The sequence below is a fragment of the Podarcis vaucheri genome, assembly GCF_965113315.1.
Source record: "Podarcis vaucheri genome assembly, chromosome: Z".
Lineage (NCBI taxonomy): Eukaryota > Metazoa > Chordata > Lepidosauria > Squamata > Lacertidae > Podarcis > Podarcis vaucheri.
The window spans coordinates 37,127,024-37,151,480 of NC_138758.1; the positions used below are offsets into that span (position 1 = coordinate 37,127,024).

General features: G+C 45.1%; 1 protein-coding gene across 1 annotated transcript in view; it reads left to right on the forward strand.

Moving 5' to 3' along the window:
- CFAP77 (cilia and flagella associated protein 77) overlaps nt 1-23,316 on the forward strand; it is a 100,526-nt gene extending 77,210 nt beyond the window's left edge. Inside the window, exons 4-6 of the mRNA XM_082207885.1 lie at nt 4,005-4,110; nt 6,038-6,139; nt 23,008-23,316. Of these exons, the coding sequence (XP_082064011.1) occupies nt 4,005-4,110; nt 6,038-6,139; nt 23,008-23,136 (337 nt within the window). The 3' untranslated portion in view covers nt 23,137-23,316. The remainder of the gene's footprint in view (nt 1-4,004; nt 4,111-6,037; nt 6,140-23,007) is intronic.
- The last annotated feature ends 1,141 nt before the right edge of the window (nt 23,317-24,457 follow it).

Below are 24,457 nucleotides of genomic sequence, written 5' to 3' on the forward strand. Positions count from 1 at the left end.
ACTTTTTGTGTATAAAAATCATATTTAAAAGTGGGGGTTGTCTTATACATGGATAGCGCACAGGGTTGCCATTTGATTGGTTGCTGCTGCAGCTGTCAGCAGCTATCGCTGTGGTAGTTGGCTGGGTGGCAGCTTATGCTGGCGATGGGACAGCGGATTTTGCGACGTGTGCGGGTGAGCGATTTTTGGCAATCCCCCCCCCCAAAAAAAGCTCAACAACTCTGGGCAATCCTCAAAAACGCTCAACAACCAGAGCCAACAACTCTGTGCCATCTCCCCGCATTTTCTTAAATTTGAGTCCCCCAAAATAGGGATAGTCTTATACACAGGGGCGTCTTATAGACGGAAAAGTATGGTATTCTGCAACTTTCCTGCATTGCATCTGGGAATGAGATATGCAGGTGAAGAGGAGAGATATGCAAATAGGCTGGCTTGGTTCTCAGTTCCTCCCACCGAGTTCTGTAGCAGGAAGAGAAACCTGACTGAGCATAATGCCCATGCTCTGTCTCCAGGGCTGGAGGTAGTAATGCTTATGAATACCAGTTTCTGGATACCACAGGAGTGGGGAATGCTCTAGTGCTCATATCCTGCTTGCTGACTTCCCAAAGGCACCTGGTTGGCCACTATGAGAACAGGATCTTGGACTAGATGGGCCATTGGCATGAACAAATCTCTTCTTACATTCTTAGTGCTGGTCCCTGACATTGTGGCAGGAGTGGGTGATAATAAGGGCAGGTATAACTCCTCTCTCCAGTAGGGTGCCAAGATGCATTGTTTGCATTCTCTTATATAACTGAATGGTAAGCATTAAGAACATAAGAAGATCCTGGCTGCTGAATCAGGCTGAAGGGGGCCCCTCTAGTCCAGCATCCTGTTCTCACAGTGGCGAACCAAATACCTCAATGGGAAACCCACAATCAGGACATGAGTACAACAGCGGTTTGGGGCAGGCATCAGGTGGCCTATTGCTCCTCGTACCCGATTGTCCCTTCTCCTGACCCCATCCCTGCTATACCTGAAGCAGAAAATCCAAATAGCATCTCCCATCATGCTTAAATTATAATCAGCATTATGCTGCCCTCTGAGATGGGCCGTGTCAGCCTATCAAATGGTACAGCTGGTCCCAAATCAGGGATGTGGTGATGTCCATAAGACATAGTCCCTGTGATCTATGGCATACCATCCCCTTCAGCCCAGCTCCACACATCCAGAAAGGATGGTCTCTTTATATATGAATGGCCACACTGGGTGTATAGCATTAGATCATGCACATAACACATACCGCCCCCTCCCAACTGCCCCACTTTAAATGGGACATCCCAAAATTACAGAAGCCATACTGGCTCACCTAAGCCGCCACTTCCCAAAGTTTTTTGGGCAGGGAACACTCAGGCTTTCAGAACCAAATGTAGGGCTGCCAGACATCAGGATTCGTCCCTTGAAAATGGTGTCTGGGCAGAATTTTCAAAAGGCGGCAAAAATGTCCTAGGAAATCTGGGTGTATGGCAGCCCATATCAGAAGTGCTGATTTGTGTGTGTGTGTTCTTTTCTTAAAAAATAAGAACTTCCTTTTTTGAGATTTTGCCTAAACCAAAAGGCCACTTTTCAGTGACGTGCTTTGAAATAATTTCACATCTACCTAGAAAGAAGAGGGAGATTCTCCTCAGAATGGGAAGTGAGAGGGTTTTTTTTGCTAGGTATATATCTATGGTGCTCAAAGGAGACACACACTCTCTTTCTCTCTCCTCTCTAAGGTTGTCTGCGTAGGACTCTCTGGTTTACGCCTATAGTTCTGAAGCCCTGAGTGTTCCCCACCCGAAAGAATTTGGAAAGTAGCAGCTTAGGTGAGCCAGAAGGTGGAGCTGGCTGTGTGGTGGGAGCATTGGGTGGCAGAGAGCAGAAAAGGACAGGCCAAGGATTTAAAGGAGGTGGCAGTTAGGAGGAGTGAGAGGGCAAGATGGGGGAAGCAGTAATTGTTAACAGGTTTGTTAAAAGAGAGAAAGCGCAACATCCCCACGCACAGGAGAAGGAAGCTCGTGGGGAAGACCTGGTTGTGCAGGTATGTGTGTGTGCATATGGTGCATTTCCTCCCTTTTCTATTCTAGTTCCCAGAACTGTCTTCTGACTGCATAGCACACAAAAAATGTGTCACTTCCCCTTTTTGCCCCTTCCATTTAAAAATGCATGTGTTTGCTGCTCAATTAAATAGTGGTACTTGAAGGGAAGAAATTTTCCACAAGGCAGAGAATAAATTTTAGGTTTCTTATTTGCTTTGGTGGTGGTGGTGGTGTTGTTGTTTTCTTTTCTTTTCTTTTCTTTTTTGTAAGAGAGTCACAGAGTGCTTTTGTATTTAATGAAGTTGACAAAACTGAAAAGCTCTCTGTTGTTTTTGTCTCATGCTTCTGTTAAAAGCAGAAGATGCCGTGGAAAACTTTGTGGCTACAACTGCAAACATGTATATGGGGTGGGGATGCTCTCATGCAAGTCAACTGGCTCCTGCACACATCCCAATTTTCCCTTGCAGAATGTTAGAGGGTATGATAACTGTTGTACTGTACCAATCCATCAACCTCTGATGGATGATTTAGAAGAACTGGGTCCAGCATCACTTTCGCTGATCATGTGTGCCAGTATCCATGAGTTACATCTCAATACAGCTCCTTCCTTGGAAGCGTCTTTGGGGTTCAAGGTACACACAGTAGGCAATAAGCACTCATGGACACCATAAAGATTCAGTCAAGTGTAGAGGTTTACTTGACAGGCATAAAAGCATATTGGTAGCAAATATATACAGACATTCACCACTTCCATGGTCAAGGCATGCCTGAGTCCAACAAGAGTCCAAGACTTTCTCTGCTTCTCTCACCGCAAGGCGCAAGCAAGAGACACACAAGTTACAGTGTCATACTGTGTGTGTCCAAAGAAGAGTTCCCATAGAAAACATTTGCATAAACAAAACAATCTCAGCCTTCTGCTGCTTCTTGAAACTTCTTCTGTGTTCTTCTCTGTTTCTGGAACAAATGATTCCCACACAGAGAGAGAAAATATCCAACAATAACATCATTAGCAAAGGCTCCTCTGAAGCCTGCAGTGTGCAATAATTAGTAATAAAATTCACGGTAGGAGCAAAATAAATTAGGGGAGGGGGATTTAGGAAGAGTGACCACTTGCATACATGACAGGGAAATAACTGCAACCTCCACCATTTATTTATTTTTAAAGTGTTGGCTATGATGAAGAAGGCATTTTATAGCTGCCCAACATTGACTTTAGGTAGGGACCCACTCCTAGTGACTTCTGTATGTTGTTGGACTACAGCTTCCATCACCCCAGTCAGCATGGCCAATGATCAGGGGTGATGGCAATTGTAGTCCAACCACACCATCTACTGGCCTCCCAGTGTTGTGAACTACAACTCCCATCACCATTGACCATTGGCCCAGCTGGGGTTGAATGTAGGGAAATTCAGTTTTGTTTACTTAATTCAGACTTCTCAAATGAAAACAAAGCTGTTATTCAAAATTTACATTTTTCCAAATTTTGGGTTGGAAGTTCTCCATCTAAACAATGTTTATCAAAATGCATATATTATCGGGGAAAATGTGACTATATATATATGCAAATATGATGTAGAAAAGAATGTATTATGTTAGAGGAAATTGCACAACGGGTGGAGATGTTAGTCAAAAGGTCATATAAAAAGTTGTGTCTGTTAGGTGAAATTCATACTAAAAGGCTGGTGGATTTTCTGAGAATTTGAGAAATCAATCAATTGAGGTGGAGCTATGGAGAAGTGGCTTCAAATATTGCAAAAAAAGAGGAACTTAGACAGCAGAAATTGATACATCCACCCACCCCTAGGCTGATAGGATCTTGGGAATCCAGCAATGTCTAGAGGGCACATGTGGGTCTTGATCTGATCCAGTTATATGGCTTTTTATTATTAGAGATTCATTTATAGATTCCTTCTTCCATGAGATCTTTCCCTTCCCATTTTTCCCCAGGCCCTCCACACCATTCTTTGATCTATTGCAGCACAAATACAAAGAGATGTGGATGGACGAGCAGAGAGCCATCATCAAAGCTGAGAAGGCAGAAAAAAAGCAGAAGGTGAGCAGACCTTTGGAGCATAAGAACCTAAGAAGAGCATGCTGGACCAGGCCAATGGCTCATCTAGTCCAATGTCCTATTCTCACCGTGGCCAACCACATGCCTATAGAAGCCTACAAGCAGGACCTGAATGCAACAGCAACTCTCCAATTGTTGTTCCTCATTATCTGGTATTCCGAGATAGATTGTGCCTGGGTATGGAGATTTTGCTATCACAATAGATCTCCATAAGAAGAGCCTATTGGATCAAGCCAATGGCCCATCTAGTCTAGCATCCTGTTGTGATGCCTCAGTGGGAAATCCTTAAGCAGGAGCACATTCTCCTCCTGTGGTTTCCAGCAGCTGGTTGGAGATATGTGGGTTTTGCCAAGCTCCATGATGAAAGATTGGAGGTGTGTTGCTTGTTCATTTCCAGGCCCAACTTAAGGAGCTTGTGTTGGTGTTTAAAGTTGTAAACAACTTAGGCCCCAAATATCTGAAAGACCACTTTCTTTCCTACAGACTTCCTTGGGTGTTAGGATCAGCAGAGGGGGCCTTCATGGTAGATCCACCACCTTCAGAATCTCATGGAATAGTGGTGACCCTGGAGAGAGTGGCAGCCTCTAAGTTGTGGAACTCCCTCCCCACAGAGATGGGTCTGTGCCTATATACTTTGGGGGGAAATAAGAAGACTCACCTCTTTACCCTAGCCTTTGATGCATGGGGTACGTATTTTTAGAACCCTACAAATGGTAGTTTCTTTAAAACTGTTTTTAATGTTGTGTTTAAAATTGCTGTGACCCACACTGGGAGCTTAGGGTAAAGGTTGACTTCTTCTTCTTCTTCTTCTTCTTCTTCTTCTTCTTCTTCTTCTTCTTCTTCTTCATAGTTAGCTTGGAGAAGAGATGCTTAACATGTGACACCACAAGCATTCGTAATTTCTTTGAAAGTTTGTTTGAAGGAATTGGACTTTACTGTCTTGGACTGCTTCAGTATAATTTTTACCTCTTTTTAAAAAACTTGTTTCCTCATTTGGGGTGTAGGGTTCATTTGGAGGCTAGTCCCAAGGCTCATACTTTACACAAAGAATGAAGCAGATGTGTTTTCTCCAAAGTGCAAAATTAGAACAAAGTTTTCTGGGTGACCTCAGGCCAGTTGCTCACTCACAGCCTAACCTACCTCATAGGGTTGTTGTAATGAGAGGGAGGATAGCTAAGTATGCTACCTTTTCCTCCTTGGGGAAAAAGTTGGGATATAAATATTGAAATAAATACATGCGTACATTAGGAGGAACATAGAAGGTGATGGACTCTCCCTCATCTGAAGGAGGCTGGATGGCCAACTATCAGGAACTCTAGCAGTGGATTCCCTGGTGGAGGTGTTGGACTGACCTTTGAGTTCTCTTCCAGCTGTCTGTTTGCAAGCTTCGGGTGAATATGTCTCTGCTAAAATGGATTATTTCAGACAAATTCATTGACTCTAACACTATCAGTCATTTCTGGCCATGATGACAGTGTTCTACCTTCACTGTCTGAGACAATATGCCTCTGTAGACCAGTTGCTGGAAGTCACAAGGGGGGAGAGTTGCTGATGCCCTTAGATGCTGCTTGTGGTTGGATGCTGGACTAAGTGGTCCTTTTAGTGCCTAATTCAACAGGACTCTTATTATCTTCTGCCTCTCTGCTGCCTCTGAATCCCAGTTGCTAGGAATCACAAATGGAGAGAGCTGTTACGCTGACATCCTGCTTGCAGGCTTCCCATTGGGGCATCTGGTTGGCCATTGTGAAAATAACATGCTAGACTAGAATTGGCCTTTGACCTGATCCAGCAGCCAGATTCTTCTGATGTTCTCTTAGACCCTTGTCACTTGATGCAACACAAGAGAATCTCTGCTGCAGCAACGTTCTGGTTGGCAGCACATTAATCTGTGTGCCATACTTGTTTTTAGAAACGCAGAGGAAAGACATATGACACACGCACGACGCTGTTCAGGAGATTCCTGCCTCCGATGCAGGCAGATCCTCTTTGGAAAATGCCCCACTTTCAGAAGGTACGTTGGAGATACAAACAGACTTGTCGCCTTGACTCACTTGTGAACATAGCATTGATCACAGAGGTCCTTAAGAGTTGGCTCGCACCTTAACATTACTCAGACCTCTGGAAAGGCCATAGTTCAGGGGCAGAGCATCTCCCTCACATGTAGAGGGTCCCATGTTCAGTCCTCAACATCTCCAGGTGTGGCTGAGAAAGACTCCCTGTCTGAAACCTTGATGAGGCACTGCCAGACAGTGTAGGCAGCACTGGGCTAGACGGACCAAGGGTCTGACTCAGCATAAGCCACATTCCTCTGTTCCTGTTTAGGAAGTGCTATTGCTCAGTTGTCTGAGCATTCGCCTTGCATGAAGAAGGTCCCAGGCTCAATAACCAACATCTTCTGGTAGGGCTGACAAAATAGCACCCAGCAGGATTGAACTCTCACCTTGTCAGCTGATGAGTGGAGACTTCTGCCCTGCTCTCTGCAGGGGCCTGAGAAGGACTTATCAGCTGAGAAGTTAGGGCTAAATCCTCCCACTTTAGATGCATGCACCAGTCCTTTGCGGGAAACTGGTAGGTGCAGGCAATATAGAACTGATCCTCGCCTTTCTGCCCATTTCCCAGTGATACTGCCTGATGGACAGGTTGGCATGGTTTGAGCAAAATAGCCTCATGGGTCAAATTAGACCCCTGGCGGGCCACGGTCACCCTTTGGGCTGGAGGTTCCCCTCCCCATTTTGTGTGAAGAGATGCCATGTCTAAAACTAGTTGAGAGATAAAGAACCAAAAGCAGGAAGAGCCTCGAAATCATGCATCAACTATCAGCAGCATCTCAATAGCAGCCTGAGCAGGCACACAGTTTCCCTGCACATCCTCTTCCCTACTCTGGGCAAATGTGTCTGTTGAAATGATAGCCGTTTACTTCTACATTTACCTCTACGCCTTGTAAATTAGCACATGCACATTTTTAATGGAAACCTCTGCCCTCGTTGTTCTCACTTTTGCTGATGATCAAGTAGCTGTCCCAGGAGTGGGGGTGTCATATATTTGCAATTCCATACACACACATCCCAGCTTCCCATTTAATGCTACTCTCAGGACAGAAAAAAGGGCTTGCAGATTCCTGTAACGGCCACTCCATGCCATCACAAGCACAGTGCTTTGATCAGAAAAGAGTGTGGCTGGGTTTTTTAACTTTCTCTCTCCCCCCCCCCCCCGCCTTCTTTGCCTCGGCCTTACTGTACTCCACTTATGCCCCTACCTTCATCTGCATATCCATTTGCATATGTCAGTAATAATTTATCCCAGCTACTTGTCAGTGTGGGGTCTGCCACAGCAGCGTGTGTCAGTGGAAGATCATGACCCAGGGGCTGTTCAAACAGATTGCAATCGCTTGCTCACAAGCCGGGGTTGGGAGCCTTTGCTTGCTAACTTCACTCCCTCCGGGCCCTTTGCCAAATCCTCCAAGAGAGGAGAGGAGGCCCAGATTTTCTTAGAAGACTGATCCCACTGCCCACCTGTTCTTACGCTTGCAGTGCTTTGAGTCAGTATGATACATTCAACAAAACCAAGCGGTTTAAAGTCTTCACTTGAGTTGTGGCCAGTTCAGCCAGGTGGTGGCAATGTTTACATCAGGGATGGAGAATATCAGGCCTGGGGACCAAATGCTGTCCCTGAAGCCTTTCTACATGGCCCTTGGGCCTCTTCACAGGCCACACCCCTCACCAGCCCTCATTTGCACCCTCCTCAAGAATTATTTTGCCTTTCTGATCAGAGGTAGATTTAGGAGCATGTGACTGGTTCAGTTACACTGGGTGCGGAGCCTCGGAGGCGCTGTTGGGACATCGCAGCTATGATTTACAATGGAGTGCAAGAGGCAGAGGGGCATCAATTTCTGGTGTTTCAGAGGGCACCACTGAAATTTGAGACCTCAAGATCTGCCACTGGTCTGACCATGCCTCCTGCATGCATGGATGGAAGATAGAGAGTGGTGCATGTGTGCAGAAACTAGGTAAAATTCACATTTGTTGCTGTGCCTACTTTTGCCTCTTATCTAGGCTACCACAGGCATGTGGCGCCCAGAACTGAAGAAGGCCCCACCTCCACACTGCTTGCCTACATCTTTGAACATTCACCTGCTTTTAATACTCCCCACATGCAGAAAGCTAGTACAGCCATACCTTGGAAGTCGAACGGAATCCGTTCCAGAAGTCCCATTAACTTCCAAAACATTCGGAAACCAAAGTGCAGCTTCTAATTGGCTGCAAAAACGTCTGATTACCAAGGCGTTCGGGATCCAAGGTAAAACTGTATCGGATCATAGAAATAGCCCTGCTGGATCAGATAAAAATGGCATCTTGTTCACTAGCCTGTTTCTCATAGAGGCCAATGAGAGGTCACTGAGAAAGTCACAAAGAGGTCAGAATAGCCCTCTCCTGCTGTTCTTCCCTAGAATAGATGTGGAGGGGGATTTTATTCAGTTTACATTTTGCAACAAACCTACCCAATTCGCTGTTTTCCTAAGTAAGATATGAACGGAAATGATGTCATCCCCTGAAATTTGCGCTATTTGAATTTTGCAATGCACTTCTCCCGCCAAGTGAGATGTATGGCAATGCATATGGTGCAAGTTAAGTATACGTGAGAATGCATATATCTGTGAAAATAACATAAAGATGTGCATAATGGAAAATTGCCTTGCAATCATTTGTATATTAGCATACAAAATTGTGTAGATTAAAAAAAAAAGTGCTAAAATACTGGTGAACTTTCATGAGGACTTTTTATTTTTAAAATTATGGGCCTTTTAAAATAAAACCTCTTAATGAACAGATACAATTTTTCTCCTCTTCAAACTTTTTCTAGAGAGACTGAGTAAAGGCCAGATCCCCAAAACATGGAAGACCTCAACTATAATAATATTCCCCAAACCATAGAAAGACCTTGAATGCGTTGACTCATATAGGCCTATTTCTTTGATAAATGCAGAAGCTAAATTATTTACAAGTCTTTTAGCTCATAGATCATCTTTGATTTTGCCCAATTACGTTCATCTGAACCAAAAATGAAATGAAATGAAATAAATAAAAAATAAAAAATCCACAAACTTATAAGGATAGGTGGAAAACTGAATTTAAGATGGGGGGAAAGAATGAGTAACTGCAACTAACAGGTCCTCCCATCCCTATTCCAGGTGACCAGTATTCAGAGCTGCACTGCTCTGATTTTATTTCATTTTTATTTAGACCATTTATATATACCAGTTATCTACAATCATCTCTGAGCAGAGTATGAGAAATTCAACATAGTGAGAATTTTTTTTAAAAAACCAATTGAAATAATCAGTTAAAATTAAAATGCCTGCTGAAATAATACTAAAAAAGTCTCAGTAGCTGCTGGAATTTCACTAGGGAGGGGGCCTGTCTGACCTCAACTGGGAGGGAGTTCCATGAGACTGGGCCCACCATACTGAATGCATGGCTCCTGGAGGATATAAGTTGCACGTTCAAGCCATCAGGGACTGCTATCAGTGACTCCCACAAAGATCTCCATCATCAGTCCAGGATATAGTGAGTCTGGCAGTCCCTAATAACCACTGATAGCCATAACCTCTATGGCTCCATCTTCCAAAGCCATCCAAGTTGGCAAGGGTGCCAACTTGAATAAAATATTGGAGGGCCCAGGTAAGCCCCACCCCGCATAATCAATCATATGACACGGTGCATGCACACCATTTGAATGGCAATGCCCATCCATTTTGGGAGGGGCCAGCCTCCTCAAATATTTTATTGGGGTGCTGAAGCCCCCTCAGCCCCTTGGAGTTGGCTCCCATGCAAGTTGGTGACTGGTCATTTTATCTAATCCATAGTTTTGCCTGGGAAAGCTTTGGGCCTTCAAAGCCTTTCTGTGGGGCCCTCGGCTCTCTCTCCAGACCACACGCCCACATGCTCCAGACCACCTTCCTTTTTGTGTTCTTGAATTTTGAAAATGCTTCTTGCTTCCCTGGATAGAGAGTAGGGGTTAGTGTGTATAGAACCTAGCCCACTACACAGAGATGACATTTGCATCCATTGCTCTGCCCACATTTGCCTCTGGCCCCACCCACCACTAACACATGCCCCTCCTGCTCACAGAAGGTTGCATGCAGGCCTTGGGCTGTAAAAGCTTATGCATTCATAAGCTATGCACTGTGTGAATAAATACTTCCCTTTGTCTGGGGGGCAGCATGTAGGCTTACACAGCTCTAAACTAATGCCACCCCATCACTCTAGTTGCCTTCACCCATGCCTGGTGTAGTGTTTAGTGTGCCGGACTAGGACTTGGGAGACTAGGGTTCAAATTTCCACTAGGCGATGAAGCTCACTGTGTGACGTTGGGCCAGTGACTCACGCTCAGCCTAACTTACCGCACTGGGTTGTTGTGGGGATTAAATGAAGACAAGGATCTGGGAGACCGGGGTTTAAAACACACACACACACACACACACACACACACACACACACACACCCCGCAGTTGGCTATGTAGCTCACTGGGTGTAATGTTGAGCAAGTCACTGCCTCACTCAGCTTATAACCTACCTCACAGGGTTGTTGTGGGGATTAAATCATGGGGGAGATGAAACATGTGTGCCACCTTGAACTCCTTAGAGGAAAATGTGGGATATAAATGCAATAAACAAGCAAACAAACCATTCATTCATCCTCCTGGACCATGTAGAAGGATTTCTCTGCAATGGAAACCCTTCTCCTGCCCCCCCACCCCACTGCCCACTTAATTGCTATCTGTCCACCTTTCCTGCCCTCCGGGCCAAGCCTCTGTGACATTACACAGTCATTCAGTCACTAAAGGCTAGACAAATTGAATATTTTTTCGCATTCGGATGCAGAGTTCAGGCCCCAGTGCCCCAGAATAATGGCACATGCTATTAAGCCAACCGTTTGATTTACAGGATTTTCATGCCGCTGTTCCGATTTGGTTCTTATTTGGACGTCTCTTTGCGGGAAAATAGCCCTAATTTGTGCCTCCTGGGACCCTACGGGGCTTGCTTGTCTCCCCACCAGTTCACTGACCTAACAGGAACAGGCGGGGGGAAGATGCACTGGATTAGCAAAAGTTGCTGAACTGTAGTATATCTGCCAGTGCAGACACAGCAGCAATTGCTTAGCATCACATAACTCTTTGGGAATAGGAGAAAATTAGCATCCTGTCCATTCCGCCTAACAACCTCCAAGAAAGAAAGCAAAGCAGCTCTGTGTAACATATTTCTGTAACATACATTTAAAGCACTATTTTACCAGTCATGGCTTCTCCCCAAAGGATCCTGGGAGCTGTAGTCTGTTAAGGGTGCTGAGAGTTGTTAGAAGGCCCTATTCCCCTCAGAAGGTACAGTTCCCAGAGTGGTTTAAGAATCCATCCCTTTTCCTGGTGATCTCTGGCCATTGTAGCTCCGTGGGAGGAAACAAGGCCTCCTAAGAACTCTCAGCACCCATAATAAACTACAGCTCCCATAATTCTTTGGAGGAAGCCATGATTGCTTAAAATCGTATGATAATGCTTTATTGTTTGTTTGTTTGTTTGTTTGTTTGTTTGTTCTTTTAATTCGTATACTGTCCTTCATCCAAATATCACAGGCCAGTTCACAACATAAAAATACAAAACAAGAACACACAATTCATAAGTGCTTACATATAAAGTCCTTTGGCCAATTGAACAAGCTATGGGGTATTGTTTTTTATTATGGTATCATAGAATTGTAGAGTTGGAAGGCACCCCAGGGGTCATCCAGTCCAACCCCCTGTAATGCATGGATCTCAACTAAAGCATCCATGACAGATGACAGTATGCATTTTTGTGTTTTTATATAGTAAACCACCCTGTGATCTTCAAATGAAGAGCACTATAGAAATTTTAAAAATTAATGATAACAACTCAATAACCCCGTTCCCACAAACACATTTAAAAGGCCATAGAATGTTTAATCAGTCAAAGCTGCCTAAAGATACATAATATAGCACTAGGCATGCCTCCCTTGAGAGGGTACTCCACAAGTGGGAAGCCACAGCAGAGAAGGCTCATTCACATTCTGCCATCCTCTGCAGCTGTCACAGAGGAGATGCACGAAGAAGAGCCTCAGGTGATGATTGCAGGGTCTTGGTTCATTGGCAAGGCAGGTACAGCAGTGACTCGCCTCTCCAAAAGGACATGGGAGAATGTGATGCTAATGTCCAGTGAAGGTCTACCAGGCTTACATGTTGAGCATGCTGCTTTCTGGTAGTGAGCTGTGGACAACTTACACCTGCCAGGAGTGACACCTCAGCACCTTCTATATTTGCTGTGTCAGGAAGATTTGGGGCATCGCATGGCAGGACAGAGTCTCAAACGAAGACGTGCTCTCCCAAGCCCACATTCTCAGCATGTTCGCAGTCCTGTATCAGTGACATGTACGTTGGATTGGTCATGTCTACAGAATGGAAGATGGCAGGATCCCCAAGGACATGCTCTACGGGGAGCTGGTTTCAGGCACCAGGCCTGTTAGCAGACCAACTCTATGCTACAAAGATGTCTGTAAACATGACATGAAGGCTGGCAACATCACCCCCTCCATTTGGGAATCCCTTGCAGATGACCGCAATGCCTGGAGACAGACAGACAGGTTCATACATCCATAGCCATAGCCAGAGGAGGAATGACCGCTGGGAGGAGTGCAGAAAGAAGAAACGTCATGGTGTATCTGCAGTAGCACAACCAGGCACCTTCATCTGCCCCAGATGCAACAAAACATGTGTCACCTGTATCAGTCTCTACAGCCACAGCAGACACTGCAACCTTCCAACAGTTTGACTTCATTCCCAAAGGTCTATTCCACCATTGTCCTCTGAGACCGACAGATGCCAACAACTAGACTGGTTTATATGTGGAGATGCGGTCCTTGAGATATTGTGATTCTCAGCTGTTTAAGGCTTCATAGGTCAAAACCAGCACTTCGAATTGGACCCAGAAACTAATTGGCAGGCAGTGCAGTCAGGCCAAGATTGCTGTAATATGCTCAAACCTGGATGATGAATTCTGCACCAACTAAAGTTTCCAGACTGTATTCAGAGTCATATAACACACTGGAGTAATCTAACCCACAAGTGACCAGACCAAAGATGACAGAAGTTAGGCAATCCTTGTCCATTTAGGGGCACAGCAGAAGCTGATGGAAGGCACTCTGCACCACCATGGTGATCCAAGCCTCAAGTGACAAAAGTACCACCAAGCTACATACCCGCTCGTTCAGAGGGACTGTAACCCCATCAAGAACAGGAAACCTTCCATCCATCCAGTCTAGGGAACCACCCACTAACAGTGCCTTATCTGGATTGAGCTTCAGTTTGTTGGCAGCCCCTTGCCAAGACAGGACCACAGTCCAGCACATCCACTGCCTCACTTGCAGTTGTAAAGGAGTAGCACTGTATGCATATTGCTGACAATGTACCCCAAAGCTCCAAATGACCCCACTCAGTGGTTTCATGTAGATGTTAAACAGCATATGGGATAAAATTTAACCTAGAGGAACCCCCACATTAAAGGCTCCATGGGACCAAAGAGCATTCCCCAAGCATCACCCTCTGACAGGTAGGACTGGAACTGCTGCAAATCACTGCCACCCACTGCTGCAAATCAGTGCCACCCACCCACCCACAGCTTGGGTAGTTAGAATAGAATCATAGAATCATAGAGTTGGAATAGACCACAAGGGCCATCGAGTCCAACCTCCTTGGACTTGCTTGAGTTGCCCCCCTTGACCCCCTTGAGTTGCTCCAGAAGGATGCTATGGTTGATGGCATTGAAAGCTGCTAAGAGGTGAGGACAATTGATAGTGACACATTTCCCTTGTATCTCTCCTGACTTCATACAGGGTGACCAAAGTGATTTCTGTGCCAAAATCCGAATTGACGTGTATGTAGAAAATCAGTTTCCTCCAAGAGTGCCTGCATCTGGTCCATGACCACCCACTCAAGAGTTTTGCCCAAGAAAGGGAGATTGTCAGCTGGCTGGTAATTACTTAGATTTTCCAAATCCAGGGAGGGCTTCTTAAGGAGTGGTTTTACCACTGCTTCCTTCAAGCAGGCAGGGACCTCTCTGTGTCACAAAGAGGCATTCATCACCTTCCTGGCCCAGCCAGCTGTCTCCTCCTGTTTTATCAGCCAAGAGTGGCAAGGGTCCATCGTACATGTGGTTGTCTTGACTGATCCAAGTACCTTGCCCACATTCTTAAACCTTACCACCTGAAACTCATCCAATTCAACAGGACTAGACAATGTTCTGGACACCCCTTGAGAGTCATTTGCTGTAACATCGGAATCAAGCTCCCAGTGGATACAAGAACCTTTATAGACCACAGCAACTCCCCTTCTTAAACCCTCAAGTTTGCCCTGATGCTGTGCTGGATACCCAGGTGGGCACCACTGGCTCACTCCATGCTCCAACTCCACGCTGCTCATTCATTCAAGTCTCAGTGATACTGACCAAATCAGCCTCCTCATCCACAACTGGATCATGGATGACGGAGGTGGAATCGTCCACTCGATCAACTTTTCCAGAACAAACCTAGTCATCAGAATTTGACACCCACTGCAGGATCTGATACTAACTCACATCCGCATTCTTCTTGAAAACAAACAATGGAGGTTTAACACACGCACACACAGAGAGAGGGACAATGTATTTTACATTTCCTCAATTTCTCAGAAGGAGGGGTGTGATATTTTAGAACTCAGTCAACAAGCAGAGCTCACACCATCCTCCTGGGCCTGTCATGTCAGGAAATTAAAAGTCTGTTTTGTTTTGTTTTAAAATGAGTTGGAGTTTCTACACAGTGGGTCACACCTGTTTCAGCCCAAGGGCGGCATTACCTTCGGGGCAACCTTGCAGGGGCCACATTAGTCATCAATAGCATCATCCTTCATTAATTTGTATAATCTTCTCTTAAAGCCATCCAAACCTGGTGACCATCACTATCTACTGAGGAAGTGAATTCCATAGTATAAGTGTGAACAGTGTGAACAAGTATTGCCTTTCTTCCACCTGGAAACTTCCAACACTCAAGTTCTGGCATTATTCACTATTATTTATCTCATAAAATTTAGACCAAAAAAAGCAGATTAAATTCACATCAGCTTTCTAAACATCTGAGTCAGTGCGCCATAATGATTGGCATGTTGGACTAGGACTTGGAATACCAGGGTTCAAATCCCCATTCACCTTGGGCCAGTCACTGCCTCTAGGCCTAGCCCACCTCACAGGGTTGTTGTGGGGATTAAATGAGGAGGTGCAAACCATGTATCCACTGTGAACTCAACGGGGGAAGTGGTGGGATATAAATGCAATAGATTATAATAGGCTTGCCTAAACAAAAATGCTTCTATCAGGTGCCAAAACAGGTACAGTTATAAGAGAGGGACTGACCAACGGTGGCCCAAGGGCGTGTACTTTTGCTGAGTTTGGTTCTGTTGCGGACAGAGATAGCATCAGCTTTCTCAAATATATATATTTTTAAATACCTGCTACCATGCTCTCTGCCACTTGTCACAGCATTTGTTGACAACCCTATTGAAGGTGGCTCTTGGCGTGATGGAGACCGATCTTTCACTCCCAGACAGTTTATGAAAAAGAGGGGGGGTTGAAGGGACGGGGGGCGGGGTAGAGAAGGCTGAGAACACATCAATACCAAGGATTTTTTTAAAAGGACCTCCGCAGCCGCCATCAGCTGATGAGGCTCCTCACCTGAGCCCCCCAGCGCACCGCCTCCAATTAAATCAAAATGGTCTGTTTTTAATGGTCTTTTACACTGACAAGTGGGCGATCATTCTGGGCCACGCTAGCTGTCAGGCATCCGAAGCAAAATCTCCGTTGATAATGCCCAATGGTTCCAATTAGGAACCGAGGCCGCGCCTGGCGCGCTAACGATCCCCCAGCTTCCCCCTAGGCCCCTTCGGCACTGGCTGTTGCACGGTACCTCCGCCTCCTCCGCCACAAATTACTGACACAAAACGGAGGCGCCCCGGCGTCTCCTCACCACGCCAGGCCCAGGCTTGTAGGGCTTAATGAGGCGATGGAAGTTTTTTTTCTCCTCCCGCCTTTCCCGCTAAAATCTTTTCTTGTTTGACAGCTGCTCGAGTGTTGACCTTATAAAAGATTTAGTGTTTCTCATTATTTTCTGCCAAGCCTCGCAAGTGATGGCTTTTGCGGATATCATTTGCATCCGTGTGTGTGTGTATATATACAGAGAGATGTGGTATAGGGTGTGTACCTGAGCACATCTGTGTGTTTCCGGGTTCCAGGGGCGACACTGTTGTTCCCTTCTCCGATAAAGGCCTCGTGTCTTTAAACTCCCCCAGGCCACAAAAATAAGAGATGGGTTTGCCAGGGAAGAAACTCAAATTAGTAGGTGCTTTAACAACAACAGCAACAAAACACTCACAACAAGTGCCAGCCCTATGAGGCCAGAGGCAGAGGGCCTCAAGCACTCCGGAGCAATGTATGCATTCAGGAGGAATGCTCATGGTATGCAGGAGGCAGGGAGTTGTGCGTTCCCCGCCACATCAAAAACTCACCGCCCTGGGAAAGCTAGCACGTCACGAAGTCAGGATCTAGCTTGGCTTATCTTCACAATCTGCTACTTTTTCTGTGGATAAGAGAGGTTTGTTTTCTTTAGTTTTGTGGGATGAGGGGCACATCACTATTTCAGTGTTTTCTGTCTGGCTGTGCATCTTCCTCGCGCATTGAGACATCAGAAGGGAATTTGGCACAAAATATTCAGAGCACACCATTCCCAGCTCTCCTGGCTTGGCATGGTCTAGGGAGGGCCAAATCGCACCACTTGCATGTGTGTTTGCCCTTAAGCCTGTCGTAACTGTGATTCCTAGTGCATACTTAAGATCACATTTGCACATCAGGCTGAGGAGGGCAAGTCAGGTCAATCTGTATAGGAATGATCCAATATAAAAATTCGCAAACCTACCTAGAAGAGCGATTTTCCTAGATTTTTGCGTTCCTGTCCCTGGTAAAACAAAAACAAAAACACTGCTCCTGGTTTTTGTTTAGGGGGAGATTTTGTTTTCATTCTTACTATGCAGTAGCAGAGTTTATGTATTTATTTAATCTACAGGCGGTGACCATTCTGTGTGTGTCTGTTTGACACGTGACCACTGATGCCCACGCAGTTTTTGGCCCCGGAAGAGGGCAGGGGTGGAATGGGCTTACACACGACTGCTGACAATCACAATGAACCAGAACACAACTCCCGCACAAAGAGGGAATTGCCTGTCTTTATTGCATTTACGTCTCACCATTCCACCATGGATCTCAATGTGATCCACGGTTCTCCCCCTCCTCATTTAATCCCTGCAACAGCCCTGTGAGGTAGGTTAGGCTGAGAAACAGTGACTGGCCCAGGATCACCCAGTGAGCTTCATGGCCAAGTGGGGATTTGAACCCTGGTCTCCTGGGTCCTAGACCAATACTCAAACTACTAGACCACACTGGCTTCTTAAGTGACTCCCACCCCACCCTGGTGCACAGGTGTTAAATCTCTGATGGGATGGGCAAGAGGAGAAGCAGGGGTGTAGGAAGGGGGGCGGGGGGGCGGTCTGCCCTAGGTGTCATCCATGAGGGGGGTGACAAAAAGGCACACCGCGAGGGGCTCGCCCCGCTGACCCCATGCGTGGCAGCTCCCCCCCACCAGGTACACGGCATGGCCCCCACTCCGAGCACCCATGCAGCTAACTCCGCCACTGAGGAGAAGCATTGTACTTTGACTCAGTTACATACTAGAATGCCTGACTTTGGGGAGGGGGGGTTGCACCCAAATCATGATTAATGATTATTTACACATTATTTACACACAGAGACAAGTTTATTTTCATAATGTACTTGATGAGATTACTGGATTTGGTCCTGAATCATAGAATCAGGTATTGGAGGGGACTCAAAGAGCATTCTAGTCCAACCCTTGAAATGCGTATGAGAGTGGTTAAAATCCTGGAGAAATTTCATCAGAAATCAAAAGCTCTCCATTCTAGGCACCCTCAAATGTCCTTGTTCCAAAGCCAGCAACAAGTTTAGACTTCCTGAAAAATAAAACCACGAATATTGACTGACGGAGTCTTATCCAAACCTGGGATGTGCTTGTTTTATCATTTTAAAGCATTATTTTGCTACAACTGTTATTTTTTTTTAAGTACAGGGGTGGCTTAGGGATGTGTTTCATGCTCCTGGTACTTTGTTCTGCCCCTAACACTAGGGGTTTCCATGGAATCTAATCTGTTTGTATTCTAATACAAATGGAGCTCTTAGAGTCCTAGCCTTACTGGGATACACAGGACTCCAGGGAACTGGGAAGTCTGACAGGCAGCCAACCCTAGCTGGGAACTTCCTACACAACCAGCCTGAGTACAACCTCCACAGCAAAGGAAAGTGGACTACCTAATATCATGGCAGCCGTCAATGTCATTAACAGGTGATTGACTCTGCCCACCTATGATCAATGATCCTGGGTGAATTTAACATCCATGCAGAGGCTGTTGCTAGACCAGCTCAGGACTTCACAGTCTTCATGGCAACCATTACACTGTCTCAAATTGTCATCTATCTAAAACACCGAGCCGGGCATGATTTAGTCTCTGCTCAGAGTGATGTGAGGGATGGCTTGAGGGTACGGGATGCTGATGTCACACTGCTATGGTCTGAGCACCATCTGGCAAAATTTGGATTGGTGGTGGCAATCACATCCCTTGTTAGGGTAGTAGACCTGTTTGGAAGGTCCATCTCCCAGGAGACTGATGGAACCTGATGTTCTATGGGATTTTCCAGTGGTGAAAGCCGACAATCACAGTGAAGCCATGGTCAGAATGATGACAACAATTAATTTATATATAACTTACATGCCAAAAAGGCTTCTAAGAGGTTTAAAAGTGTAAAACTGCTGGTAAAAATTAATCTGCAAGTAATTAAAATATACAAGAAAAAAATTCTGCCAGAATGTTTAAAACCTCAAAAATCAAAGTTTACAATACAACAAACCTTTAAACAGCATAGCAAGACAATACAATAATTGAAATTATTCATTGAGGAGGTTCAGGTCAAGTTGGAGGTCAGGGGAACAGTTGTCTAAACAGGCATGACTTCAATAGCCAGGGGAATGCCAGTGCTGATGGGGCTCTCCCATTTCCGCAGGGTAGGCATTGCACAACAATGGTGCTATCAGTGAAAAAAGCCCACCTCCACATTCCTGTGTTAAGAAGAGACGGGTGGTTTACACCATTGGCCCTGAGTGTCCACTATCAAAGCAGCCAGAGCTGTGGATTTCAGGATACCACCAACACATTTGGCAGGGTATACGTGTGTGTGTCACAGCTGGGGAGAGAAGGGTTACAGAGTAAATGTCATTTTATTTTCCAATACAGAGTTTAGAAGCAGAACAAGGGGTGATTAGGGTCTGACAGTTTTAATGCACAATCCTGTCGCTTTCTGCTGTCAGATACAGACCTCTAACCTCAAATTCCCTTGCTGTGGCTTTAACGACTGACCTGGGATTAATCCATACTTTTCAAGTGCCCCTAATAATGAGAGAAGATCTCATTTTTTTCAGAGAAATAAATAAATGGCATTATTCCTCTCTGGTGCTGAGACTAGGAATGTTCGTGCCCAGGCAGGCATTTTGCTCCCAAGAAACAAACCAGATCATACAAATTCAAAGAAAAAACTGTCTCTGAGAAATCTCAAACAAGAGTATAATGTGGGAATTACAACTGGACTGATTTGGAGATTATTTGGCAGACTCAGGAGCCAGAGAGTATCTAGTGCTGAAAGGCTCACAGATGCTCACATAAGCCTAACCTTTTCAGACCTTATTGTATCAAAACAACAATAGGACTGCTATCTGGTGCTTTCTAATCAGCATGATCTGGCCAGAGTAAAAGAGTTTCCACTTTCTCCCACCACTGCCTCTACAGCAGAGTTTCATGGCTGGATGTGATTCACTGTATTAGAGGCATTCCACCAGGCCAGCTGCTCATACTAAGCCTGACGGTTGCCTTTTTCATCTATTGCCTTGGAAGCATTTCTCCACATCCACCTCCCTGCCAATTTCTACAAGGGCCACCCTGATAACTCGTAGACATCCAGTGAGGTTGGACAGATAAAAGGAAGTACTGCTTCACGCAGCACATTTTTAAACTATGGAACTCACTCCCACAAGAGGTAGTGATGGCTACCAACCTACACGACTTTAAAAGAGGATTAGACAAGTTCATGGAGGAGAAGGTTTTTGATGGACACTAGCCATGATTGCTATGGTCAGGACCTTAATGCTTCTGAGTACTGTTTGCTGGAAATCACAGGAGGGGAGAGTGCTCTCTGCTTGGGTTCTGGCTGAGGGTTTCGAACTGAGTCATCTCGTTGGCCACTGTGAGAACAGGATGCTGGACTATATGGGTCATTGGACTGATCCAGCAGAGCTTTCTTGATGTTCTCATGAGACAAAGGGGGAGGAAGCTGACAGACAAGGGCCACTCCTGGACTAGATGTAAGAAGGCAGGTAGATGAGGACCAGCTGGAGGAGGACGGAGGGGGAGGGGAATGGCTGCACCTGTCATTGGCTCTGACTCCACCTACAGTTGGCCTCCCTACCTTCTTCCCCATGACTCCCAATTACCCACAACTACTACCTGACTCCTCATATCTTAGCATGCACTGGGTGTGATTCCTGGCAAAAAGGAGCCCAAACCAGGTCAGGGACTCATACAGAGATGCAACAGAGACTTCCCTCTGTGAATGGCGCCTTGGGCTTACATTATTCTAATTATTAAGGCTCTAACATGCCTCTTTTTTAGCATACACAGCAGACAGTTTGGGAATTCATATTCTGAAAATGACATTGATGCAGAACCTAACAGTGTCTATCTGCTTAGTTCGAAGGGAGCCAAGGGAGATCCACCACCCTCACCCTCAAAAAAAAAAAGAAAAAGAAAAAGAAAGAAAGCCTGATTATACAGGAGTCTAATTATGGATTTAGATATCTAACTTGGAAAATGCCAAGTGATCTGCTCTAATGAGATTTGAGGACTTAATACCTGAATGTCCACAATTATGTTTGTAGCTGGAGGTTTGTCTGCCAATCAGAAAATTAGCCTTTGTATCGGAGTAGTTCATTAAGCCTTGTTGATGATGGTAGGATAAGGTTCCCAAAATGGACCCGAGACAAAGGACTTAATCAACCATTCCCAGAGGGTGGGAAGCCTCATGGGCAGATTGGATAGTTAGAGGCAAGGAAACACCATTGAAAACAGGCAAGAACAGGTCGGCCTCTTAATTCTCTTGGACCTCTCCTAGGGAACTGCCTCAGATCAGGTTGAAAGTTGGTGCATCTAGACCAGTGTTGTCTACTCTGTCTAGCAGCCACCCTCAAGGGACACTGGCAAAAACTATTCTGTTCCATTACCTGCTCCCCATTCTGCCTGACTTAGGAGTGGGGAACATTTTTCAGCCAGAGGGCCATAATCTCCTCTGGGTAAGCTTGCAGGGACCATGTGCAGGTGGTGGGTGGGACAGAGGCAAAAGTGGGTGGAGCAACAAATGTAAATGTTACCTGGCAGCAGCATTATTATTATTATTATTATTATTATTATCACGTTCCCCATACAATTAACTCAAAGCAGCTTTCAGTAAGCTCCCACTCACACCCCATCCATTGCTCCACCCACTTTTCTTCTGGCCCCACCCACCACTGTGATGTGGCCCCTGAAAGCACACTCGAAAGGGAATGTGGCCCTCAGACTGGAAAAGGTTCACCACTTTGTGCTGTAACAAAGACTTTAGTAGATACACATCGAAAACCCACCTGAAAAGTTACACAAATATCCTCTTGTCTTCCATGGCTCATTTATGGCCTCTGTCTCCGAGTAGAATGTCTTAGTCCTGCCTTTTTTGTGAATATGGAGGTGCTTTAGATTTTAGCTTTAACTCTGTTTTATGTTGGTTTTAATGAATGTTTGTAAGTTGCTTTGAGTTCTTTTGTGTAAGAAAAGAGACTAATAAGTAATAATAATAATAAGCATAATAATATCATGGCAGCTCGAATAGTAATTGCAACTCAGTGGCAAACAGCCCCAAATCTTACATGGGGCACTTGGTACCATTCATATTGGAATACAACTTATAATGGAAAAAACATATGCATAATCTGATATTTTGACAGGGACTAGAACCTTTCTATATGATTTGACATTCCTTTATTGCATATACAGTGGAAACATCATTTCAAGACAACCTTCAGTAGCAGCCTGGCAAATCTGCAAAATAATAATAATAATAATAATAATAATAATAATTCTTTATGTGAAGGCAACTTTTATCCTTGCTTTCTTCATTAATGGCTTGGACTTTGTCATTCAACCCATATGCAAGTGTACCTTTTTCTCAGGACCGGTCCACCCATCAGGTGGGGTAAGGAAACCACCTAAGGTGGCAAAAGGCCAAGAGGCAGCAGCCCCATGGGGACCCTGCCCACCCCACCACTGGTAGCAGCAGTAGCACTGGCTTCTGGTGAAATCTTGCAAGCTCTCAGTGGAAGCTACTGCAGCCACTTCGCAGGCAAGTGGCACACAACCCAGTTAAGCGAGGCAACAGCAGCGCAGCTACATTACCGTTTCACCTCTGGCGATGAAACAGAACACGTGTCCTTTGCTTATTCCATGTGCTTAGTTTATAGTTTTGTTTTTCATCTTTTAATGTCCATCATTATAATTGTTTTCTGTTTCATGCACATTATAAAATTAAATTTAAAAAATCATTGCAGCAACAACAATAATATGACCAATGTCCATCTCATCTCCCTCCAGATATGTCCACACCTCTCCACCTTCCAAGACAAGGAATCGTACCAGAGGGCTCTGAAGGCCTTCCAGTCAGAAATCCCTGTGAGGCTTGGGCCCCTGGCGCAGGGCCTTTACACCACCACTGCCTGCTAAGGATCATCCAGAGGAAAAAACAGAGAATCAAAGCTCCAGCTTCTGCACAGCCTGGGCATCCTACTATAATCTTCCATTGCATGTTTCAGATTTCAGGTCTATGTTTGTATTTGTGAAGTTGATTACGCTCATAATTGACTAAGCACCTTCTGTCTCTACATTAAACATTTATTCAGTTAATTCATTTGTCAGTTAATTCACTGGAAGCATTTTTTATTTTTAAAAAACTCTGCTGTTGACCCAAAAAATGGTACTGTAGTAGCTTGGTCTCTGCCCCAAGCACCTTACAAATCTAATAGTCCAGAGTTCATACTGCAAATACATTCTGACACTTTGAATGTTTCGGTTTCTTGTTTTTTTCTGTAAGCTGCTTAGAGGTTCTGTTTGCAATCAAGCAGTGTATAATTTTTGTGAAATAAAAGAAGCAGATAATGAAACAACACTATGTCATTCACAGCTTTTAAAGAAGTGTGCTTAACATGACCATTCCCCCCCCCCAAAAAAATGTTTATTGGTTTTTCAAAAAGGCAGCATGTGAGTAAAATAAACAATACATGAAACAAAAAAAGCACGTATAGTGGAGCACTTATGCCAGTTGTAGAAATAAAGGTGTAATTCAGTTATGTTTATCACAATAAAGAAGGTTCTGTGGAGGAAGCTGCCTTCAGAGTGCCTCATACCATAAGAGACGGGGTAAAGTCACATGGAGACCAAGTATCCTCTCCATCACAAAGACAATGATCTGCTTACAGAATTCGCTCCCACCAGAGGCAGTGATGGCCACCAACCTCAACAGCTTTAAAATAGGATTAGACAAATTCATGGAGGAGAAGGCTTTCAATGGCTGCTAGCCACGATGGTAACTAACTATGCTCTTCTTCCACAGCTGGAAACCACAGGGTGGGAGAGGGCTATTGCTTGCAGGTTTCTGCTTAGCCACTGTGAGAACAGGATGCTGCACTACATGGCCTGATCCAGCAGGCTCTTACAGCTGTATCAATCAAACATGGGAGATAATGTGAGGATAAGACTGATAAAATGATTGGGCTGTAACACAGTTGATAATGTGTTCTGCCAGGGGGCTATTATAATTCACTGTTTTTATTAATAAAACTCGCAAGGGGGAATCATGCAAACATCAAAATGGTGAAATCTCTTGTGTCCCCTAAGCACCCTGCAATGTGTTCAGCTACTGCAACACCCCACACTCTTCCAAGCCATCTATCATGAGAGGGGCTGAATAGAGACTGTGACTGCTTTATTTTTGAAGCAGCACCATCAGCAACGAGATCTTTATCTAAAATGGGGTCAGGAACCCCAG